The 25,270-nt window shown below is 43.7% G+C and overlaps 2 protein-coding genes and 1 pseudogene across 3 annotated transcripts in view; 1 reads left to right on the plus strand and 2 right to left on the minus strand.

Moving 5' to 3' along the window:
* Positions 1 to 4,731, plus strand: part of FOCAD (focadhesin) — a 148,784-nt gene extending 144,053 nt beyond the window's left edge. For both annotated transcript variants that reach the window (XM_066613797.1, XM_066613796.1), the window contains exons 42-44: positions 597 to 848; positions 1,997 to 2,072; positions 4,315 to 4,731. In XM_066613797.1, coding sequence (XP_066469894.1) covers positions 597 to 848; positions 1,997 to 2,072; positions 4,315 to 4,388 — 402 coding nt within the window. In that variant the 3' untranslated portion in view covers positions 4,389 to 4,731. The remainder of the gene's footprint in view (positions 1 to 596; positions 849 to 1,996; positions 2,073 to 4,314) is intronic.
* A 487-nt stretch (positions 4,732 to 5,218) lies between these two features.
* Positions 5,219 to 23,831, minus strand: HACD4 (3-hydroxyacyl-CoA dehydratase 4). Its single transcript, XM_066616075.1, has 7 exons — positions 23,696 to 23,831; positions 20,884 to 20,987; positions 18,011 to 18,138; positions 12,398 to 12,510; positions 10,506 to 10,612; positions 9,509 to 9,640; positions 5,219 to 7,829 (listed from the first exon to the last, which is right to left on the minus strand). Exons 2-7 carry the CDS (start codon positions 20,978 to 20,980, stop codon positions 7,747 to 7,749), a joined length of 660 nt encoding a protein of 219 aa, XP_066472172.1. The 5' UTR covers positions 20,981 to 20,987; positions 23,696 to 23,831; the 3' UTR covers positions 5,219 to 7,746.
* On the minus strand, positions 12,198 to 12,317 carry LOC136643036 (5S ribosomal RNA; annotated as a pseudogene).
* Positions 23,832 to 25,270: the final 1,439 nt, after the last annotated feature.

The raw sequence follows: 25,270 nt of genomic DNA on the forward strand, positions 1-25,270 counted from the left end.
TTAACTCACTCTCTTATTCACTGTGCAACAGTAGCTGTACAGTACAGTAGCGGAGGAGAGCCCCCACTTCTCACCCATGTGTGAGTCAGGGGGCTTTGTTGACTTTGAGCATTGTAAGTACCTTAAGCTAGCTACTGACTATCTAGATTTGTGTTAAGAAATGTATTTTTGTTTTGTCTTCAAGGTAACTTCAACCAGCATGCAAACATATCCAAGTTTAGTGCAGCAATCTTTTGGGAGGGGTTGTGGGCTGAGAATTTTCTATCTGGTGGCCATTACTTGAGTTGTTAGGGTATTAAACCTGCAGGAGGTTTTTCCAAGGTGGCACTCTCTGCCTGGTCCCTGTAGTCTGGGGTAGTGCACCGTAAGCAATCAAGGTTTCTTCCTCCATTCAGCTGCTGGTCTAGTAAAGGAACGTGTGCAGACTAACCTCTAGGTGCTATTGCCTTTGGTCAGCTGGTCTTCTCCCAGGAGTCCCTTTCTCTGACAGGTCTGATCATCTGAACTCAGTGATTATAAATTGTTGCAGGGGTTTTAGAGTTCTCTCCAGACTTAGCTGAGCTCGTTAGCAAAATGTGCACTTGTTTCCTTTTCAGGCTCTTAACTTCCTGTTGTGGATCTTTGCTTGTTCTGTCGTTGCCTGGGCTGACCATGCTGCACCGCTGCTGCTTGGTCTCAGTGCCGACTGGTCTCCCTGGGAAGAGCAAGATTCATCATCAGTATTGTCTGTAAATCATCTGGGCAAGTGTCCAGTCAATAACCTGGCTATCCAAGAGACCCTCACCCTTCTTCCAAGTAGCTTACAAAGTCTGTTAGCTAAAGAGCCTTGGAAAGAACAAATACAAAAGGTATGTAATGATGTTCTAGTAATGCAGTATTTTTCAAACTGTGAGTCGGGACCCACTGGGTGGGTCACAAGCCAATTTCAGGTGGGTCCCCATTCATTTAAATATTTTATTTTTAGTATATTAGACTTGATGCTACCATAGTATGCGAGTGTTTTTGGGGAAATGTTAGACCTGTACTTTTAACAAGCTACTATGTATATTCTTTTAACAATTATAGTAAATTTGTTTATTTATTTATAGAATTTATATCCTGCCTTTCTGCCCGGTAAAGGGCACTTAAGGCGGTTTACAAAAGAAATCGTATAAAAACATAAAATATATAAATATGTATAAAACTAAAACATTTAAAAACAATCAAACACAATAAAACCTGAACCCAAAATTAAAATAATTTAAAAAAAAAAATCCATGCCCCCTTGTGTCAGCATTAAATGGGACTTACTCCTGGGTAAGTGTTGGTAGGATTGCAGTCTATGATTGTTTTTTCCTGCTTGATGATGTCATTTCTGGTCATGACATCACTTCTGGTGAGTCCTGACAAATTTTCATTCAAAAGTGGGTCCTGGTGCAAAATGTGTGAGAACCACTGTAGTAATGGATTCTATAACATACTGAGAATTTCTAACATTTACTGAACTTGTACTGAGTCTCATGTATTTATTGGCTTATGGTGGGTGGGTTATTTAATATATTTTTTATGTTTAGCTATTGGATCATTTACAGACAGAGAGGTTAAATGTGCGAAGTGGGAGGGGGCTGACATGTACTATGTCATTATCATTGCAGCCCCATTTCCAGCAGAAGTCATCTGGAGAAGCAACAAGTTCTTTGCCTCCCCCCCCCCACCACCACCAGTAATGAAATAGTGTACATTGAAATCGTATGCATTGGGGAGTGAAATCATTTCAGGCATACTGAAGCAGAAAAAGGTTTAAGCTCTTCCTTCTTTCCCTAGCTGCTTCTCAATTCCCAACTGTTTCCACCATTTTATTGAGTTATTATTGGCTTGTAACATTTAGTTTGGGCTTCAAATTTGAACAGAGCTGAAAGTGCTGGTTTTTTATTTCCTCAGTAGATTGGCTAAATGCAATTGATGTATGATGATCCGGAATTGTTTACTGATACCTTAACTTTTAATTTATTCCTAGTTTATTGACTGGCTGTGCAGCATAATGGAAAGCTCAAATGAAGTGCTGTCCCAGTCTTCTAGAGATCTTCTGAGAGGTATTATATAGTTATTAGGTTCTTTCAATATGATTAAGGACCAGGACTATGTTAGTTTCTAAACAAAACACATTTATGAAAGGACAAATACAGGTTTGCTGTGAGGAAACACCCCTCCCCCATCTCAAAACAAGTATCTCCTATCTTATATACTCTGCAGTTTCAGCCAGCTGGTACAATGTTTTACTTGCCATGTTGGCATTATAGTTTACTCTTCAATTGTTTTAAGTCCTGGATTTTGCTACAGCCCCCCCCCCCCCCCAGTCTTACTCAAATTAAGTCTAATTGGTCTCGGCGGAACACATTTCTGACCCAATGGTTGAAAGTTCTAAGGAATTTTCAGGTGCCATGAATTTGGTCCCGGTTGTCTAATGTCCCAGTCCTATCCGTCTCCCCTGTTGGGGTAGCTAGCATTTGTTTGTGCACACCCCAATGAACACTCGAGACAACTTGAGCTGGGAGAAAGGGCCACTTTATTACCAAGTAATATATTATAGGAGAGGCAGAGAGAGACCTGCAGATGCAGGGGCAGCAGAGGCCGGACCCTCGGAAGGCACCAGAATCGTATCTGTCCCCCAGGTTGGGCATGCACCCGACTCCAAGCCAGGTCCCATTACAGGCGGCGCAGCTTATCCAGGTCTTCACCCCATGCAGGGGTGAGGCAGCCGGACTGCAGGCAATGACACCTTGAGTTGCCGAGCCTCTGAGGTGGCCCTGCAGTCCTGGTCAGGGCCGCGTCCCAGCCCTCCTGCTGCTGGGCTCCTGAGGACTGAAAGTGGGTTCTGCCCTGCCTAAGCCACCTGAAGGTGCACCCCAAAGTCCAGTTCATGCACCACCTGCCATAAAGTGACCAAGGATAGTAGGAAAGGGGAACCCGTTGACCCCTGGCAGTCTGGGATAGGCGAAAAAACTGCCTACCACCAGCCAATCTTGGCAGATAGCAAAAAATTCCTACCCGGTCCCAAATGGTGACCAGTGAAAACTCAGACTGCTCTAGGGACGGGTGGGTGGGTGTCAGCACCGTGCCCACGTGCAAAAGTGGGCCGGGTGCTGGTGCCCTAAGAACCCTCTGGGCCCGCCCAGCTCCCAGTCCCTGTCCAATCCCCTTTCAGGGGAAGAGGCTCTTGTGTTCCCGGCCAGCCAAACAAAGCTCTGATCCCGCTTCATACTTTGCGGGATCGGCATACACTGGTGGAAGTTGCTTTATAGCTGTTGTAAAACAGCCTCCATTGACAAGTGCAGCAGACCCACCAGCGAGGAAGCCACAGTGGCCTCCCACATGCTGGTGGGCCCATGGACATGCCCCAGAGCAGGTAAGCCTGTGCAGGGGTTTGGAGGGAGGCAAGGATTGAACAGGGGAGACGGTGGATGGAATGAGGCAGTGACGGCAGCGGGCCTGATCCACTTGCATGTAGCAACATATCAATTAAACTGATGCAGGTCCAAGTTGCCCCATAGCAGCTGCTGGGGTTTACCCGGGAGAAGGGGATAAATGTCCTCTTACTCCAAGGAGACCCCAAGCAGCCGAAAATCCCCTGGGATGCAGAGGAAGCTGTGCCAGTACTGCTGCATCGCCACATGGAGATTTAGTTAGGATTGGGCTGTAAGTTCTCTGATGGAGAAGATCTATCTTAATTTTATAGTTTGCTCTTTAATGTAGATAGTTGCTTTTGGGAAAAAAATTGAGAAACTTAAACAGATTAGGATTACTTTCTGGAACACCAGTATTGTTTAGTGTTGGAGCTTGATCCATAACTGATGTCAGGTATTCAGATGCCCATCATGGTTAACTTGCTTCCTGAAGTGCAGTGAAATCGACACATTCTACTAAGCAATGTACACCAGCTTCCATCAGAAAGGCAGCTGACCTATTATGACTCGGTTAGCTCTGCTTTCACCTGCGATGGAAACTGGCTGCTTGTAACCTGCATGCCCTCTTAGGATTCCAGGTCTATGACCCAAAGCAGCTTGATTTGCACTGATGGGTCTTTTTTGAAGTTGCATGTGAGTCTCTAAGTTTTGAGGGTTGGCAAAAGAGGAATGTATTGTTGTTTTCCGTGTTGCTACCATCATTTCCATGCTCTTATCACAGTGGTGTTTCACTGAAGACGTTGCATGCTGCTCTACAGTGTCTGAATGAAACTGTTTCGGGTTGTACATCCACGTGCACTTAAACGTTATTGTGGAGGCGTTTCTCATCCCAGTATTGACTAATACTATCAAATGTTGTTTGTTTTCTCAGCTTCACTGTTGGCCCTGAGGGCTCTCCCAGAGTTCAAGAAGAAAGCAGTATGGACAAAGGCCTATGGCTGGTAGTCAGAGTACGCCATCTTCACTTATGTTGAAAAAGCCAGAATTAGTGAGAGAAGTGGCAAGACATGTAATGCTAAAGAGCATGAGTGAAATGCACTGTTTCCATTTCAAGGGGATTGTTCTCAACCCCTCTTCCTGCCGCATGTTTTGATTGAGCCAAAGAAAGTACATTTCAATTGGTTTGCCTTGGTGAAAGTTTGATTTAAGTCCAAACTGCAGTGTTTCATTTTGTGAAGTGTAAAGAAGTATGAATTGAGAGTTTACAGACATACAGCAACCCTTCAGAATTTATTGGCTACAGCTTTTATGTCATCTGTTGGAAAAATTAAAAAACTCTACCTTGAAATCTTGACTGTTGAATGTTTTTTGCATGTTAGAAGACATGATGCAGAGTGCTTCATATTTGCAGAGATTGTCATCTGGATTGTAGTAAAAAACATCATGTTGACAAGTTGTACATCCAATGTGGGCTTTGAACTTATTTCTCAAACTGCTTGAGATGTCACAGAAGAGGCAAGTTTCAAAACCTCTTTGTGATCTAGCACGGGGGCTTGCTGTTCAAAGGAAAAAGTTTGGGCATTTCTAAAGAAGCTCTTTGGATCCTGGCCCATAGCTTTATAGGTACAGAACGTAGCATGTGTTTATACTATTCAAAAGCCATGCTATTAATAATATGACCAGTTGAGATATTTTTTGGTATTTTATACCTGTTAAGGTATGCACAGGCCTTGGATTTTTGTTTATAGCTCTCTGACCAAACTTTTCACCATATACCATGAACGAAGTTAGATGTACACAAGCTAATCTATTAACAGCACAGTGTTTACAGATAATTTATATATAACTTTTTATTGTAATTTGGTGCTTTAATGGTCTCATGTCTCATCACAATAATTCTGTGAGGATCGTTATGCACATTTTGTGTAGTGAACATTTCTTGGTTTTGAAACAGATAACTATTTGAGTCAATCTAATGTCATAAGACCACAAGAAAAGCCCTGTTGGATCAGGCCAAAGACCCATCTAGTCCAGCATCCTGTTTCCCTCAGAACATACTGATTCAGGCCACTGGTATGCATTATGTCCTGAGGTTTGTATGCACTGTACATACATGCCTCCAAATACGCATTTTAATTGTCTTTGAATATTAATTAGGCAGCAAAGATCTTAGGAACTGTTTGTACACATCACACTTTTTTTGTACAATCAAATTGTTAATTCTGTTTGCAATCTGAATTATTCAACTCTTTAAGCATTTTGCATTATTTTCCAACTGCTGCCTTATAATTTTGACTTTCACAGTTGCAACATTACATTTTAAAGTATAAAGGTCAAAAACTGATATATCATATAACCTTCATCTAAGTTAACCTTCATCTAAGTAAGTTAGACAATAAGTAAATGAACAAGCCCAATGGCTGGTGTGAGCTTGGGCCCCAAAGCCAACCCTAAATCTCTGCTCAAATATCTGAAAAGGAAATTAGGAGGGCAATCCCTCCTTTACAGTACATAAAGAAATTCCCTGTGAAGAAGAGATGGAGAAACTGTGATGGAGATGTGTTAGGTTTCGCTAAAACAAAGTGCATAAACAGTGCCTTGATTTCTGCCCCTGGTACAATACAACATATTGACTTTGACATTACATCCAAGACAGGGCAGTCCCGCTTCTAGCAGTTGGGGGGGGGGAAACACATGGCCCTGGTGTGACTCCCCTAACTGTGTCAACCTACAGTAACTGGCAGTAACACGATGACATCACCACCAATTATTTCAGTGTTCTGAGCTGCCGAAGTTATTCTGCAGGCTCAGGTGATAAGTGGAGGTGGAAGTGCTGCTGGGTGTGGCATGGCTTTTCAGTCTCCCTGCCGCACCACTCCAATGTCTCCTCCTAAGGAGAAGCTGGAAAGATGAGGCAGGGAAGTGAGATTACAAAAAAAAAAAGCAGCTGAAACTGGAGGAGGTGGGGGGCTGTGGTAGGGCTTTCAGGGGGCTCCTACGGACCATATATTGGACCACCATTACTTAAGATAACTTTACAAAGTTCTGGTCCTTCTCCACTTGCAGTGAATTTACTCTTTGGTCACAGAGTTGTCTTGTTCAGATGATATTTTCCCACCTGATTTGTACTTGAGGAAAGATTGGGAACAGATCATCCTACATTTCCTCTGACCCTATCTGAAATTCTGGAGATTCTGCGTTCATTTCAATATGGGATCTCTCTGCCCTTGGAAGATGAAACCCTGCTTCCAATCTCTAACCAGAAAAAATCCTGGAGACAGGCATTTATGAACAGGGTCAGTGACAGAAAACAAATGTCTCTTTAGCTGCTTTACACTACATTTTAAGAATTTAAGCCTGTGCAATTCAAGGTCTAATAATAAAGTACAACTCCTTTTCTGAAGCAGCTTAAAGAGTCACTGCTATATAACGACTGCAACATAGCCATTGTTCCTGTAATTCAGCCTATATCTTTTGATGTACAAGTGGTCTGTGCTTTTAATTAGGCTCTGTTAATCAGAAACATTCCTAGACATCACTGTTTCTTGTGGTTCTTTGCTCCATATGGCATTCATATTGCAGATTTCAGATTCTGTTGATCAAAATATTGGATGATTAGTATATGTCACACCAATTTTGTGTTTAACTTTTCCTAGTGAACTGGTTGGTTTTTCTCTTTTCCATTCATTTATTTTCATGGCATATCTTGTAATATGGCACTTTGTAATTTCATGGCATTTCTTGTAATATCTTCACATGATGCAATGGCTTCAGGGCTATATCCTACTTTTCAGCATTATTTGTTGCCAAAAATATTCTGATGCAATAATATACTTTTGGGAATGATCTGTTCATTTGGGAGGGTTTTTAGTTTGCTTTGTGGCAGCTCTGTTCATGGCAATAATTCCATGGGCAACTTTTAAAAGTTAGCTCAGATGTAGGTGCACATACCATACCCAACAGAAGAACCTCCATAGTGCATTTAGAGCTCTTAGGAAGCAAATTATGCAGACCATTGAAGCATGACGAGGGAGGCATTGTGAGTGCTCCTGTACCTGTCACTGGGACCAGGACTTTTTCTTTCTTATTTTCCCTTCTTATGTACTCTACAACCATTAGTGCTAAAAAAAATGCTTTAAGAACACCAGTTCATGTGTCTGGTGCACACGTGATTCACACAATCTTGATTTAGCTATTTTTTTTTTTAAAAGTGTGGCATGCCCCACATTGGAAGTATTCAAATTATGGACTCTCTTGCTGTGTTGTTTTTCAAAATAATATCACAGTCTTCATTTTATAACACAGTGTCAGTCTATCAGCAGGGCATCCCAAGCCATTTTCCTCATTGCCCAAAGAACAGAAGCTAGCTTCTTTTTGCTTTGACGGTACAGCTTTCCAGATGAGCCTTCCGTTCTTTGTAGAGATATTGAATGATGAAGTATGTACCTAAATGCAAACCACAACATGTTTTAAGTACAACAAAGGATAAACCAAGTGCACAACAGTGTCTTGTTCTTTGACTTTATAGCAATTAGTTCCGTAGTGATCTTCCAAATTCTCCTTCCCAACACCATACATTAAACATCACGCACTAAAGCTGGTCAAACACTGCAAGGAAATATATACAATCCAAGTTCTTGACTTGAAGCAGTCTGCATTCAAATATCCCACAAGTTTGAAGCAGTGAAAATTTTTAAGCCTAATTTCACCAATAGCATATGAGTTTGTAAACTTTAGACATACACAGGATACTTGACAATATGAGGATGATGTTTTCACATAGGACAGTCAACTTTCTTCTGAGTGTTTGGTACTATGTGCAAAGGTTGATTTATAAAATTTCTAGACCGCTTTTCAATTCAGAAAATACCAAAGTGGCATTAATACAATGAAAATGACTGAAATAATTTGCCGTTAAGCAATAAATCAGCATTTAAAACAACATACAATTACAAACAAACCACCAGAGTGTTGATTAATAACACAGGCCTACAAAATTGAGGGTCAGAAAAGTTTTTCCCAAATTTTATGGTGGTTTGATATGAATTTCAGGTGCCGATTCCAAAAATGGCATCCGTTTTGCCCTATCACGTCTAGGTTTGGAGACACGGCATAGCCTCTTTAGTGAATGGTTCAAGCAGCTTCCTCATGAGGAAGCTATGGTGTAGGCTTCCTCATGAGGAAGCTGCTTGAACCATTCACTAAAGAGGCTATGCCGTGTCTCCAAAACTAGACGTGATGGGGCAAAACGGATGCCATTTTTGGTATCAGCACACAAATATACCCAGGAATTGGTGTAACATTTAAAGAAGCAAAATGTGTGTTGGCCTGTGAATTGACAAAATTTGATTTGGCAAAATAGCAGTCTTCAATAGACATCTGATGTTAAACAAGAGTATAGCCAGCGGTCCTCCCTTAATTTGGAACACAATGTGGAAGAGAAATCATATGCACATTTTAGCCTATGTTGGTTTAACTTTCATATTCTGGGGGCTGGCTTGGACAATGTTTCAATTTCCTTAATGGGCCCTTTGTGATAATGGACCTTCACGCTCACGGTTAATTTTCCTAACTGTGTGAGAGAGAGATAATCCAAACTACCCATGATGCAAAACCTGAAGTAAGTTTAGCAATAAACATAGAACGGCAACTTGGAAGGTCCCCCCACCGCACAGCATGATTAATAGAAAACGAGGAAGGAAGGGAGAAGGGACAGAACATGTACACAAGGTTAGCAAACACATCTGCTGTCTTTTAGGGTCAGTTAGAGACTTAAGTACCATCTGAAACTATCCATACATGACTTTAAATCTAGCATATCTGGCGGTATTGCTTTTTTCCTCTCACAATCCAGATACCACTGGGTAGCATCCAGAGAATTGTGTCTGTGAATGCAAGCTCCTTCTGAGAATGGAAGAAGTGGTCTGCTCACTCAATGGCCCCTTCTGCTCAAGCAAGGACCTTTGTACAAGCAGGACACTCCTGCCGTTCTCGGAAGATGCTTCAGTTTGTAGAGCATGTACCTGTTCTTGAAAGCGTTAGTCTCGATGCCAGCTGTTGTATTGGAACTGGAGCCTGGGCTATGTTTTGCCTGTGCTGTATTTGTCAAGAAATTAAAAGCTTACCTCCAAACAATATTGCCATGTACAATTTTAGCACATAAGGAAAGTAGACAGATATAGCAAATGGGAAGGGCAGTTGCGTAGAGTAAGTCCCAGCGGTTTCAAAGTGAGGCAGTGATTCACATATGGCAAATTCTAGGAAAAATTAAAATAAAATTGAGTTAGAATTGAAAGATCTTAAGAGGACAATGTTAAAGATCTTAGGCCTTCCTAAGATCCTCTGTAGAGTTGATATATCTATAGTTCAAACATTGCTGGAAACCAAACATAGTTTTCTTTATTGTTTACTACAGAGGACTGTAGGTTGCTCATCCTTTTGTCTCTGGTAAGCAGATGTGTATTGTTTCAGAAACCAATTTATCCAGAAGCTAGAGCAAGACAAAAGCACTGTGAGTGCCTCTTTAACTTCAACTTTCTTAAGCATTTGGGTGTACTCAAAGGAATGCAAACAAGATTCTGCTCATATAGTAGGGCTTTTCCATCCCTCCTCCCCATTGCCCCTGCCTGTGCCCCCCTGAAAATTCACTCTTGAAGGTCAGGAGACTCTCCAGAACAGTATGAGGGCTGCGATAGAAAGGGAGAATCAGCAGAAACTAGGGAGATGCCTTCACATGGTAGTGCCTTTCCAGCCCTCGATGTCTTCACGTTTAGGAAGGCTGGAGGCATTGCGGAGATGTGCTCCATTTCTAATTCTGACATTTTTGATTTGAAGGACAAAATGCAGTATTCAGAATCTGAGCTCGATAGTTTTCGAATTTCCTGACAACGGTGATTTCAGCACTACTTCGGGATACTATATATAATCTGCAATTTTCACCAGTCCAGTTTTAAAGAAAAAAGGAGAACACATGGAAGCAGAAAAAGGCTTCTGGTTGCATGATCCATGGTATATGAACCTAACTGGAAAATGTTTAATTAAAAAAAGAAAATACTAGAATGCCACTATCAAAACTGTAGAGCTGCTTTAGCATGCAGCCTTTCTCATGTGTACTTCCTTTACCTTCAGCCAAAACTGTCAGAGGATACAAAGGAATCCATAGTGTATAATGGAGCCACATCAGTCCTTGGAAGTATATCCTTGTCACTGCTAACATGCAGTAAGTATATCTAGAATAAAAAGCAAGTGGAAAGATGATGAAAGGAGGGTTGCTTTTACCATGGAACAAGTTGAAGAATGCACATCAAATGCTGCTGAAAGCTGCATACCTTCTAAGGAATTTGCACTGATATGCCTCACCAGATTCCCCCCCCCCCGAGCTGGAAAACTGAAGCACTAGATTAGCTTATTTGTGTTTTTTTGTTATTGTAGTTGACATGGAATGTCCCCCCCCCCCATATTTTTATTAATTTGCAGATTTTTATATCGCTTTTCTTTATGTTACAAAAGCTGGCATCCAAGGTGATTTACAACCTACATAATAAAATCACAACACTACAGTATCCATAAAATAAAACCCTAAAAGCAGCAGCATTAGTCGAATTCAGTATATGTATCTTCATAAGGACGTTCTGCTGCTCTATTTTGTGTTGCTCTATTTCAAGACAATTTCAAGTATTTCAAGGCAATTCAGCAATTTTTAAAAAGTCCAACTGCTTTTGCTAACTCATCCAAGAATATCAGAAAACTCAATTCAACAGAATTTCTTTAAATGATGCTCCCTTGCCCCAAAACCTTTCCGCAAACATCTGCCTGACGGCCAGCCTGTCCCAATAACTGCAGCTTCTTGAAAGCAAGAGCAGTCTTCTGTTGGTGCAAGAGTCCATAGCATAGCTAGATGTTTTTCAGATTTACTAGGTGGTCGCTCCTGCCCTGCTTCCGTGACTTAGGTCACACCGTCAACATATAGAAACCTTGAGAAACCTGTTTGCTCACATTTTTAGTTGCTTGTCTATGTGCTCTCAACGTAAACGTTTAAACAAAATTTAAGACACCAATTTCATCAACAGTATATCTGAGTACCGAGGAAACATTTCATACGCTCGTGCTTTTTCTGTGTTTGAAAGAGCATTAAGTGGCATGTACCTATCACTGGCAAGGTTAAATACCATAGATAGGAAGATTTAATAGGTAAGAGAATTACAGCCCAATCCTGCGCTTCCCAGTGCCCAGGGTGGTAGCGGTGCCAAAATGACCACTGCTGCATCCCATGGGGCTGGGAAGCAGTCCCAGGTCTATTCGAGGTAACGGAGCTTACGCTTATGCCCCTTTACCCCCTGTGATACCCTGATGGGTCTCCTCAGATCTTTGCCCGCTACTGAGCAGGCAGATTCGAGGAGACCCTTATCAGATCTCCCAGCCCTGTAGGGGGGGTTAGGATTTACCTCTGCCCCCCTCCAACCCATCTCTTCCCCCCTCTCACCATGCCCCGACATGCCACTCTGCTGCTCAGCGTTCGTCCAGAGCTCCGGGCAGTGTTTATCTGTCCTCCGCACGGCGCCGGCTCAGCACAGGCTTGAGCTGAGGCAGCGCAGACACTGTCCTAGTGGTAGGTGGCACAGGCATGCCTTATGGCACATTTGTGACACTGTGTGCAGACACTGCGCCGGCACAGGCCTGTTAGGATCAGGCCCTTATATTCTTCATGTTTGTCCTATGTCATTTCTTCATGGAAGTCCCCCAGATAATGAAATCAGATAACATATGCTGAATGTTACTGGTTGGCAACCTTCAGTCTCAAAAGACTATGGTATAAGCCTACAGCACCCGGTATTCCCAGGCGGTCTCCCATCCAAGTACTAACCAGGCCTGACCCTGCTTAGCTTCCAAGATCAGACAAGTTCAGGTATCTGCAGGGTAACAGTTGCTGTTGCTGAATGTTGCTAGGCTAGGCTAGTCTTAAAGAAACTCCTTCATTTAGCTTTTGGGGGGGGGGGGTTATACCCATTTCATACCTGACCACATCCATGAAGCTCCAAAAGAAAAACAAGATGCATACAACATATTTCCCTTGAACTTCTTCTTGACTGGCAATCACAACAAACAAGATGGTAATTCTTTCTGTGATCTGGAAAGAGAAATAGATGATCACATCTGTAAAAAATTTTAAACCTAAATATACTGCTCTATGTCAGAAAAGTGGGTGTGAGCAGTAATGTCTGTATTATAGAGAGGGGAAGAGGGGAAGGGAATGAAATCCACACACCCCACCCTTTGTTCTCTCCAATTTTACCAGATCATGTACCTCTGCAGCATTCTATCAATGGTAACCAAGGGAGGGTGCCAAATAAGGCCACTGGAACTCAAGCAATGGGGGAAGGAGAGATTATTTTAGCTTTAAAGTAGCTATAGCATGGTACTTTCCATACTGGTTCCTAATCAACTGTTTTTGCCACTAAGTTCACCTAATGCAAGCTGTTTCCATATACCAGTTAAATCCACAGGATTTAACTACATTTATGATTCAATCTTATGCACTTGCATCCTGCCACTGTCAATGCTACAGTACCACCATAAATGGAACACTGTTGTTGAGTGCATAAGAACTCCTGCCCTTTTTTTTTTTAAGCCATTTCTGCCCAACGTTGCATATATGCAACAGGGATCAAATGTGTACAACTGTGGGCTGGGCAGAAATGGGTGAACCCTTTAATCAAACCAAAAACAAGTTAACATCCCATTAAGCCTGCGCAGTAGTTTTGCTATCTCAGATTTGCCGCAGGCTTGCTCAAATACAATTTCAGCAAACCACAAGGACAGTTACCATATGTCTCTTAGACAAAAGTATGGTAAGAGATCAAGCTGTTGGCTTATTATTCAGCATTTTAGTGCAAGATAGTATTTCCTAGGTCAGATAGGTTTGTCTGATGGAAACAAATGGAAGTCATTTTCTTCTGAGTACAAAATTATTTTGAATAGAAATTGCCAGTCCTCCCCCAAATACCAGCTTGTTCATGAGCTCGAAAGAGAAAGCATTTTTCATCATTGGAAAGAACTGGCAAAATATAAGAGAAAAAACAGGGCATTCATCTTACCCAGAGGTCTCCAAACCTCGACCCTGGGACTAGATGTGGCCCACAGCGAGCCTCTATCCAGCCAGCTTCTGATCCCCTGAGAGCCTTTGGCCCAGTTGACCAAACACAACCAGAGTTGTGCTTGTGGGGTGGGGGAATGGGGGTCCATTTAAGTGTGTGCTTTATTTCTTGGGCTGTGTTTGTGCTTGGAGAGTCCTGGACATTGGAGCCCATTCATTTATTAATTCATCTAAGTTCCATCTCTAATGTATTTATTTAAATTTTATATTAAATTTTTTTTTCCAGCCCTCAACACTGTGCCGGATATTTGATGTGGCCCTTCAGCTGAAAAGTTTAGAGAGCCCTGATCTCAGCATTAGCCTTCTTTGCAGTTGCTCAGAAGGTTACCGCCTTTGTGTCCCCTGTTGTGTCATCATAAGATGATGAAAGAATTGCGGAAGGAAACTCCTGATTAGTCAAGAGCTCTCTTCCTCACTTCAAACACCGATGCAGATCTTGGTCATGTCAAACTATAGTCTGAAATGAAGTTTCAGTTTTAAGCTTCTTGTTTTAAGACAAATAACCACAAAGGAAACCTTCAGTAGGCAAAGCAAATAGGCTTTGCTTAGGAATAAAGAACAAGATAGTGATTTATATCACATTATAAATCCTGTGTATAAATCCAGGGAAGTTCCTGTGTACTTCTCTGATTTTGCATTTAGTGTTCACTGTGGAAGTGCCAAACACCCACTAATCTCTGCATCCAAAAATACGTACATTTCAGCTCATAAGCCTGCATCGTCTCTTCGAAAGAGAAATCGGAAACTAGAACACTGTGCAGTCATTTGACAACATGTAAACACACAGTTTCATTTTTCATTCATGCTCTAGTTCCTGAAGATCAAAGTGGAATTTCCTCGCCTGCATACAGCAACTCCCCGATCTCTGGGCAGCTGTTCAGGTTTTTCAGATACAATGTTGTGGCTTGAAGGCAGTGAATAAAACTGTAGTATTTAAGGCCAAATTGCCGGTCTAAGAGATTGCAGATGTTCTTGGGTTCCAGAAAGAATTTCTCTTGTTTGATGAAAAAAGAAACCAAGACTTTGTGTAATCCACACAGGCGACATTTTTAAACACAGAGAGAAACCAACAAAAAAGTACACTTGTAGTTAGAGCAGGGGTGTCCAAACATTTTGGCAGGAGGGACACATCATCTCTGTGATACTGTGTTGGGGGCCGGGGAAAAAGAATTAATTTAAAATTTGAATAAATTTACATAAATGAATATATTAGAGATGGAATTTATATGAATGAATGAAGGTCTTTCACAATATTAAAGGCCTTGCACAAAGCAAGGCCAGCCTTCGCTGCCACTGCTGTATCACAGACGTGAAACAGCAAGTAGTGGAGGGAGCCCTTGTCCCACAGTTCAGGTGAGAAGTTGAACAGGCGTCCTCTTGCTGAGAGCAGTTGCGTTGGGCCAGCATGGGCTCTAGCAAGTCTCTGGAGGGCCAGAGGCTCATTGGAGACTGGGAGCTCCCCAAGGGCCTGATTGGGAGCCCCCAAGGGCTACGTGGCCCCCAGGCCAGGGTTTGGCACCCCTGAGTTAGAGAATAGAAGCCCACCCTGCCCACATGCACACTTTGGCCCAGACCATGGAGCATCATGTTGAGCAACAAGAAATTTTAGTGCCCAAGGCAGGAAGTCCAAGAGGCATCACCTCTGGAAAAAAAAAAATTCATTTAATGGCTAATAATTTAAATCCCTAATTGAGTGCCATAAGCCTGCAACCTCCACCTAATATTGTGGGTTTAAAAAAAATATATATTTATAACCTATCTTTACAAAGGAAAATAGTCAAGGTAGTTTATAGTGAAGGAAATTTTAAATGCTCATCAACTGATAACAGAATAAAATGAATAGAATGCCAAAGTCAAAACAGCCAGAAAATAATTCTACAGTAAATGAGCTGAAAGGGATATTTTTTGGCTGCATCCAGAGAGCCAACACAAAGTGACATCCTGTCATCTGTAGGGGGGCATTCTATAACCTGGCACTGGGGTCAAGAAGGACCTCTCTTTTATTGTCACTTGCCATATCATTGGGGGTTATGTTGTTCAATGGAGTGCCTAATCTGGCTGACCTGGGAAGAGCCTGGTCTTGAACTGTTAAAGGCTTTGCAGATTAAGACTAGCACTTTGCATTGGAAGTGGACAGGAAGCAAACTGCTAAGTAGCCAGGACCACTGAAACAACAGTGAAGAACAACAGTTACAGTACTTTGTGTCAGATTGTTCATTCTGTAACAGTTAGAGCTTCCAAGGAGTTTTTGGAAGACAGCCCCAAACAGAATGTGTTGCAGTAATGGAATCTGGATGCAGCTAAGGCAGGAATCACTGACCATAGCCTGGTCTGATTTATCCAGGAAGAACTGCAATGGGTAAACCAGTGAAAGTCTCTGAAAAGGTTTCCTAGGCACTGCTGAAACTGGGGCATTCCTGGGCACTGCTGATTTCAGAAGCACAAATTCTTCCAGAGGATAAGTAGAAACCCTGCCCAATAGTACTTTCATATTTTTTGAATTAAGCTCCCATTTGTGCTTCCACATCCAGTCATTCACTGACCCCAGATACCAAGATGCTATGGGCCAGACCTGGGAAGCGCATCTAGTATACTTGCGTGGTGGTTCCAGACTGAGCCAAAATATTAGCTGGTGGCCCACACATTGTTAGTGAGAGAAATGGCACAAATCCAATGTGTGTAGATGGAACTGTGTCATGTGTCTGTTGAAGCTCTTTCTTCCTTTCCCAGGAATGCTGAAACCCTCATATCATCTTTCTGTTTCTAATAATAATGAAGTTTTCTCTTCCAAATGAGAGCCCACCAGACTTTAACTATAAACCCAAGTGGAAACAAAACACCTGCTCCACTATAGCACCTGAATCACTTCTCTAGTCACCTAATAGCTGACTGCACCCAAAAGAACAAGGCACAAGCAACTCAGTATTATGCACTCTTCATGTCCCATTTATTTCCATGGAAGCATGCCCTTGATCATTAATACCAATGGGATACAAAGGCTGCAATCCGGTACATGCTTTCCTGGAATTCAATGAGACTTACTTCTGAGTAGACATGTATAGGATTGCATTAAAAAGCACTTAACTTTATGTAGATTGTACCCTGAAGTTTTCTTCTTAAAAATGCTTTGTGTTATTTCACACACACATAATGGCTGTGGCATTGAACACCCTCTCTACTATTATTATTATTATTATTATTATTATTATTATTATTATTATTATTATTATTAACAGTATTTATATACTGCTTTTCAACTAAAAGTTCACAAAGCGGTTTACAGAGAAAAATCAAACAACTAGTGGCTCCCTGTCCCAAAAGGGCTCACAATCTAAAAAGATGCAAAAGAACACCAGCAGGCAGCCACTAGAACAGACAGTGCTGGGGTGAGGTGGGCCAGTTACTCTCCCCCTGCTGAAAAGAGGAGCACCCACTTGAAAGTGTGCCTCTTACCCAGTTAGCAGGGGTTACTATCATAATTTGTGGGTGTTACAAACCACTAAATCCCATTGGAATCAGTGGTACTCAAGTACACAGTGAAACTCTCTCAGTGGTTTCATTTCACATGTTCTTGCTCAGGAGTAAGACCCTTTGACATCAGTGCAACTTGTTTCCCCATAAATATTCACAGGAATGAGGTTTTTTCTGGGTTGCACGCAGGCAGTTCTCTATATTTCTAGTGCACATGCAAGCCATGGATGAGCTGTAGAGGAAATATAATCTAAACGTCTTCAAAACTAATTGTTCTAAGGAATACAATCTTTATCTTTCTTTGCTGCAGGAGAAATGATAAAGTTTGTTTAAAAGGTCAGAACAGTTCTGTGGAATGCTGATTATATCACTTCTTCTGCATGTTCTAACAAAACATGAACTCTTACACAGACATCTCAATTTCCCTGAATGAGTGCAAACCTTTGACCACTCCATTTCTTTCAGTTCTCTCTTTTCCCTTTCCAAACCAGTAACTGCTTCTAAAAGGCCCTTTCAACCTCTGCTAGCTTCAAACCCCTGTTAACTGGACAAATAGGCCTGATCTGCTGACATAGGGCAATGCGGATTTGCGCCAGCTATGTAGCTCCCACAGGTCCCAGTTGCCCCATTTTGGCTGCTGGAGCTTACCCCGGGGCAAGGTGACAGATGTCCTCTTACCCTGTGGAGACCTCCAATAGCTGCAATTCCCATGCAAGATGCAGCATAGTCTGTACTGGTGCCACTCCATCACTGTGTGGGGATTTGTGCTGGTTTGGTCTCCCCACTGGGTGCTCTCAAGTGATGGACATGGTTTCATGTATGAACTGGCTCTAAGATTTACTTCTCAGAGTGGAGAATATTCTAGTTTGACCACAAGGATTTCTGAATCATTAAACACACACACACACACACACACACACACACACACACACACACACACACACACACACACACAAAACCCACAACCGATTGAAACCCAAATAGCAAGCCCATTAAAACTTACCTGGAAAAGCTTTGGGACAAAACGGTCTTTCTCAAGGCCAAGCCAAATATGCAAGAGCTCCAGGACAGATAACGATTGGCAAACACGCATCACAAGTCCAATAGAATAGAAAGTATCTGCAACAGAATCTTGAACCACAGGGAACAAGAGCAAAACATTGACTCAGAAGTCTGTTATCCTCTCTTTGCAGTGCACCCTGCTGCTCTCTCCAGCCATTAAGATAACAGGAAGTTAATACTGTCCTAGTTTTCTGGAAAGTGACACTGAAGTTTCTCAAGGATTTCCTGTGGCATTGTATGTTTTCCTAGAAGACTAAAAGGAAACTTGGCGTACACACTATCATGTTGAAGCTATATAGCTGCCACTAGCACCAACCACAACTGTGCAGGACTTCTAACAAGATTTCTGACGGGAAACAGATGGGCTGCATTCGATGGTGACTGCTGTGTTCCCAAGACAGTGTATGGAAGAACCGCAGAAGCTATAATTTGGAGATAGTGCAGCAAAAATAATTCTAGTGTAAGTTTTGGCACTCTCCCTTTCCATAGCCCCAGCCTAGATCACCTCCTCCCTGCTATTTCTGAAAAAAAAAACACTAAGCCATCAGCCCTAGTGCTAGGTTTACCACAGTGGCGTCACTAGGATTTGCGTCACCTGGTGCGGGAGGCCTGTGTGCCACCCCATGTAGTGTGATGTACATGGTGATGTACCATCACCCCACCCCCACCGGTTTTCTGGCTGCACCTTTTGTTAGAACACAGATATTTCAATGTGGCTTGTTTCATTGCATTCTGTATGAAATTACACATTGATTGATATATAACATGATGGTCTTATTCCTCCAAATTCTGATTTTAGTGATTTTGAAAACTTGTAGAGTCTCTCACACACACACCCCATGTGAACTTGCTAGCAACTTATTGCAGCAGTTCTCAAACTTTTAGCATTGGGACCCACTTTTTAGAATGACAATCTGTCCAGGACCCATTGGAAGTGATGTCATGGCCAGAAGGGACATCATCAAACAATTAAAATAAATAATTATAAATAATTAAATTCAAATAAAATAATTAAATAAGGGGGAGCTACTCCTGTTCCACCAAGTGAATCTACTCTGAAGTAAGTCCTAGTGTGGTCAATGGGGCTTACTCTCTGGAAAGTGTGGGTAGGATTGCAGCCTGTGAGCCCAATCCTATGCATGTCTACTCTGAAGTAAGTTCCATAGTGGTCAATGGGGCTTACTCTGTAGTCTGCCTGCAATAACAACCCCCAAAAAGCATCAGTGAGATTTCCAGCCTTCCCCAGTGCCCAGCTTAAAGTTCTTCTATTTCAGGCACATCAGAATAAAGACCCACCTGGCTTTGCAGGTGCAAAATAGAAAACTTCCCCTTACCATTCAAGCCTCTTTTTTGTTCTTTTTAGGGAATGGAGGCTGCCTTCTATTGCACTCCAGCTCCATCAGATCAGAACCCTTCTGGTGTCCTCACATTCCCCTTTCCCTGGCCTGACCACCAGCCAAGGCACGTCTGCCTACTTGCGAGTAAACGCAACTGTGAGGCTGCTTTGCTTTCCATAGGGCTCCATAGACTGGGAGGAAGGCAGCTGGGAGGGAGGAACCTCCTTCTCCGGTGTTTTTGGGGGCTGCACTCATTGGATGAGGACCATTCTGATGTCCTTGAAGCCTCACAGCCTGCCTCGACTGAGGCAAGTCCGCCTACTCATGAGTAAACGCGACCACGTGGCTTCATTTCGGGCTCAGACTCGCAGCTGGGAGGGGGGAGCTTCTTGGGGGGCTGCATTCATTGGATCTGGACCATTCTGGTATAGTTGGATTTCTCTCAGCCTGCCCTTTCCAATCGACTATGGCAAATGTGCCTACTCACGAGTAAACGCACGAGTAAACGCATGATATGGCTCGCTTTCACTTTCCATAGGGCTCCATGCATTTTTTCCTTCTGGTTTTTTGGCCATAACTTTTGAATGAAAGGAGTGATTTCAATTCTGTTTTTTGCACTGCACTCCGCTGGCCATTCTGCATCCAACGGTGTATGGCATGACATGGTAGCTCCTAATGTCACACCTCCAGGGTGTGTCATTCCCCCAGCGCATCACCTGGTGTGGCCAGCACCCCCCCCCTAGCGACGCCAGTGGTTTACCAGAATACTGTTTAGACCTCAAGTGGTGATCTGATGGGATGCACTAGTCATCTTTGCCCTTGCATGCTGGTGCTTCTTCTGCTTGGCAAAGACAAAGAGTTCTGAGACTCCATGCTTGAGTCTTCCTTCTCCTCTTTTCCCTCTTGTTGCCCAAACAGTAGGAGGAACAGAAACTATAAGAATCGATGTAGAAGGAGAAAGAATTCCTTTCTGGTCATTCATTCATGTGGATAGCCTACACATGATGGGAGTGGGGAGCGTGTGCCATCAGGTTCTGCCCCCACCAAAGTGCTCCTGAAGACTCGCCCCCAGTTCACATGTATAGCGTTAATAAAAATTAACACTTTTTATTCTGTAAGGGTTGCCTTGACATGCCCATTATTCATGGAAGTGGTTTGCGTGCAGTTGGCGTACCTAGCACCACTGGTTACCGGAGTGGACTGCTCTCATTGCTGCCTCCAGCCTACTGCCCTTGGTTGTCAGAAGCCATGGGTAGACCTGGTGTCTGCCTTGAAATCTCTCAGGGGAGGCCAGGTCTACCCAGAATTCAAAGCATTGCATAGACCTGGCCTCCACCTCAAGATCTTGGAGGGAAGGTCAGGTCTACCTTGCCATTTGTATCGGTTCATGTCATAAATTAGCCCTTCATTTATTCCTAGAGTTATAAAGTGGATCCCTTGAAAAGCTGGGACAAAATAGGATATTAAAGGAACCTACCTTCTCCAAAAGACAGAAATCTGATTATCATATTGGTAAAGATCCAGGAATGTCCACAGAACTGGATTAAATAATAGCCGAAGATGTAGGCATTCATTGCACAGCTGTAAGGGAAAGAATGATGAATTCAAACAGCAGAACTAAAACAGAACTAGAGTAGTGATGGATTGTTAGGCAGCGATTCCATATCCAGAATGCACCAGACAAAGTAATAACACTTTACTATTAAGGACAAAAAGTGATGGCTTCATTGAAACAATGACAGGGATGACCCTGCCTATGTCACATGATCAGGAATGAATGAAATGGGAAGCAGTGGTTATTTTGATCAAGATGCTTCCCTTTACTGCAGCTCTCTGATTGTGTCAGTTGTGATCTTATCTGCTGTTGCTGCTCCTACATTGTTTTTAAGTACTATGTTTTATTTTATTGTAAGTCGCACTGGGTGGTCGATTTTGTCCTGGTCCAGAAAGGTGGCATAGAAATACTTTGGACAAGTAAATAAAAGGTTGTCAACAACTGGGGGTGGAGCAGGGCTGCTGATGTCTTCTTTGCTGAAGCATTACAGTAGATTTTCAACCAGTGTGCCATGGCATATTGGTGTGCCACGAATGGTCTCGAGGTGTGCTGTGGGAGTTTGGAAGAGGGCAATTTATTAGTAGAGCAAATGGGAACATGACCCCACACCAGCAGCCTGGTGTGCCTTGTTAATTAAAAAAAAAAACTGATGGTGTGCCTTGCCAATTTTAGAATCTTGTGAGTGTGCCATGAGATTAAAAAAAGAGGCTGAAAATTGCTGCAGCAGATCGTAGAAGCACATTGGAACAAACAGCTGTGTGACTTCTGCCTTTCTCAATGCTGGGGGTGTCAAGGTAGGTGGGGTAGGAAGCAGCACACAAAAGGAATATGCCTGAAGATTAAAGGAATGTGCTGTGTTGCTCCTCAGCTCATTACAAACAAAACAACATGCAAAAACATTCTTCATAGTTCACTTTTCATTACACAGGGACAAAGAGGTGGGGTGGGAACATAAGAAGAGCCCCGCTGGATCAGGTCAAAGGCCCATCTAGTCCAGCTTCCAGTATCTCAGTGGCCCACCAGATGCTTCAGGGAGCACACAAGACAACAAGAGACCTGCATCCTGGTGCCCTCCCTTGCATCTGGTATTCTGAGGTAGCCTACTTCTAAAACCAGGAGTTTTCACATACCCATCAAAGCTTGTAACCTATGATGGACTTCTCCAGAAATGTGTCCAATCCCCTTTTAAAGGCATCCAGGTCAGATGCCATCACCACATCCTGTAGCAAGGAGTTCCATAGACTTATTACATGTTGGGTAAAGAAATATTCTCTTTTGTCTGTCCTGACTCTCCCAACACTCAATTTTAGTGGATGTCCTCTGGTTCCGGTGTTGTGTGAGAGGGAAAAGAACATCCCTTTATTCACTTTATCCATCCTCTGCATAATTTTGTATGTCTCAATCATGCCTTCGCCCTCAAACACCTTCTTCAGGAAAGATCCATAGCAGAGTTTAAAGACCTGTTCTTAGATATAGTCAAATTAGCTGCACAATCCTATGCATGCTTACTCAGAAGTAAGTTCCACTGTGTTCAACAGGCCTTACTCTCAGTCAAGTTGCCTGAACAGCAGTTCTATACAAGATGCTGGAAGTGATCAAAAGCCATTTTTTTCCCTGAGACTTCTCCGACCACTTCTTAGGGTCTCATGGACCACAAATTGGGAACCAGTGCTATGCGTACTTACCTGAGAATAGCTCCTGTTGAACATAATGGAACTTTTTCCAAGCAAGTCCATGCAAGCCCAAGTAGCTATTCATCAACTTGTAATGTTCGTCATGGATCTGAACCGTTTGTTGTGCATGTCTTCTTCTTCTTTTTTAATCTCAGGATAACTATAGCAACCTTGTACACATGGCTGAACAATCCTTCCAGGCAGGTCTCCTTGTGAAGCAAAGAGCTGTGTGTAGCAGGCCATGTTTTCAACACAGCGAGCTACACAATTCTACAAAGGCTGGTGTACTGGGTTCCTGTGAAGCGCTATCAGACAGGACCTAAGAATATCAAACAGGACCTTGGATTCAAATCTTCACTCAGACAGGAAGCGCACTGGGTGACTCTGGGTTAGGTGCAGTCTTTCAATTTAATCTACCTTGCAGGACTGTTGTAATGATAAAAGGGGGGGAGACAATGTGCATTGTCCTTGGCTCCTTGAAGAAAGGACGGAACATTAATGCAATACCATAAAATGTTGAGGTTAACTATGGCGTTTTCAAACAACCTCAGGCATTTTCTGATCCAGCAACTGAAGAGCTTGGGAAAAAAGTTTGCCAACTTTGCATTTGAGGAAGAGAAAGTGATCCGAAAGCCCAGACATTTGGTAGCTCAAGTGCTGCTGCTGCACCCTGATGGTTTGTGGTGGGCTAACCTGGGGCATGAGTTCCAGGGCCGGCTGGAACTGGGGGAGGGTGGGGGAGAGCCCCTAAGAGTGCCTTGCCAGGCTGCTTTCTCCGCAGAGTGACTTGTGAGGTTCAGGTGGGGCTGGAGAGACCCAAAGGAATCCGCACCTCGCCCCGATGGCCAAACACCCTCCAGACCCCTGAGAGCCCTCCGAGGCCAGTCCCATCAGAGTTAATGGGGCTTCCTCCCGGGGAGGGTGGCAGCCTCCGTGCGACAGCGCAGCTGATGCGATCGGGCGCTGACACTGGAGGAGGACTTTGGCTGCAGGAAGCTTCCCCCCTCGGGCGTGTGGGGCAGCAGGGCTCGAACCACAGGAGGCTGAGCTCTGCCCCTTACCTTGGCCCGGGGACTGCCACTCTGGCTGGCTGGCTGGCTGGCTGCGGAGGCGCGCGGCAGCGTCTGCGGGCTCCTTCCTGCCTACTGCTGCCCCAGCTGGGCTGCAACGCTGCCGGGCGCTCGCCCTTCCTCCTCCTCCTCCTCCTGGCCTCGCCTTCCCCTCCTCTCCAGCGCGTCAGAGCAGCCAGCACGCAAAAACAGGCAGGCTTCGCTGAGAAGGGAGCGACCAAAGTCAGGACCTCCTTCCAGAGCTGGAGGCACCAAAGCCTGGCTGATGACTGCGCGGCAGTGTCTAGGCAGGGGAAAGGCGCCCGAGGGGGCACATGACTGGCACGTACCCAGTTGTGCAGGGCATGCCGAGAGGGATGCTCTCTGCCCTCTCACACAACACCAGAACACTAACATGGAGACAAAACAGAATATTTCTTTACCCAGAGTGTACTTTAGTCTGTGGAACTCCTTGCCACCAGGCGATGGCACCTGGCTTGGATGTCTTTAAGAGGGAATTGGGCACATTTCTGGGGGGAAAGTCCATCACACATTACAAGCAGTGATGGGCATGTGCAACCTTCTGATCTGAGAAGTAGGCCACCTCAGAATGCCAGATGCGAGGGAGCCGCAACAGGATGCAGGTCTCTTGTGTTCCCTGAGCATCCTCATGCCTTGCAGATGACCAATTTCTCATGTGATAGAGCACAGCTGGAGCTCCTCTAGCTACACAATCCTAGGCACATCTGCAAGGAAGCCAGCTAATAATCATATTTAGCATTTGCGCAGCGCTTTCAAGGTAATGCACAATGAAGTGTTATGACCAGTGTGGTGAGCAAGTATTATTAGCTTTGTCTTGCAGTGGACACCGAGTGAGAAGGGCTTGCCCTCTGATTTCAAGGCAAAGGCAAAATTTGAAATAGGGAAGTCAAGAGTTATAGTTCGGCCACTATTTTGCACCAGCCCCCGAGCTGCCCCAAGACATCCTGTGCCTGAGGTGGCCAAATGTTGCTCCCCCCCCCCCATCTGGTGATGTGCCTGCCTCTGTTCCTCCAACACTCTCAAACCCAGGGGTGTCAAACATAAGGTCCATGAGCCAAATGTGGCCCCCAGAAGCCATTTATCTTCCCCCCCCCATTATCATTGGACACTCCCGGCATGACAATTGGGCTCTCTCATAACTTGAAAAATATGAATAAGGTTTGCACATTTTCTCTTCTGTCATTTGCAACTAACGAGTTTCTGTGTGAGAACAAAGTGCTTATTTCTAGCCGTCGTTTGCTTAATGATAGCCCCTCCTGCTTAATGATGTCACTTCTGGCACTAGCAGGCATTATGAATGCTAACTTCAGCGCTCTGTTACGAAACAGGTTTGACACCCCTGCTCGAACCCTCTCCTCCACCATACTTTGGTTTTGTTCCTCTCTTCTTTTCCAGTCTGGGACAAGGAGGGTGGGATGGAATGGAGGACAAGGAGGAATGGGACAAGGGGGATGAGTGGAGACAACCAGATGGATGGAACTGGATGCCTCCTGCTGGGCTGTTACCTGAGGCCACCACTTCAGTTGGCCTCATGAATGGGCCGGC

Source organism: Tiliqua scincoides, chromosome 2, assembly GCF_035046505.1.
Source record: "Tiliqua scincoides isolate rTilSci1 chromosome 2, rTilSci1.hap2, whole genome shotgun sequence".
Classification (NCBI taxonomy): Eukaryota; Metazoa; Chordata; class Lepidosauria; order Squamata; family Scincidae; genus Tiliqua; species Tiliqua scincoides.

Bases quoted from the DNA above. Each gene is read 5' to 3' on its own strand.
- HACD4 (XM_066616075.1), bottom strand. From the start codon at position 20,980: ATGAATGCCTACATCTTCGGCTATTATTTAATCCAGTTCTGTGGACAT. The intron at 18,139-20,883 runs GTAGGTTCCTTT...CTGTGGTTCAAG, and splicing joins ATTTCTGTCTTTTGGAGAAG to ATTCTGTTGCAGATACTTTC. The intron at 7,830-9,508 runs GTAAGCTTTTAA...GTTTGCATTTAG, and splicing joins CATGGCAATATTGTTTGGAG to GTACATACTTCATCATTCAA.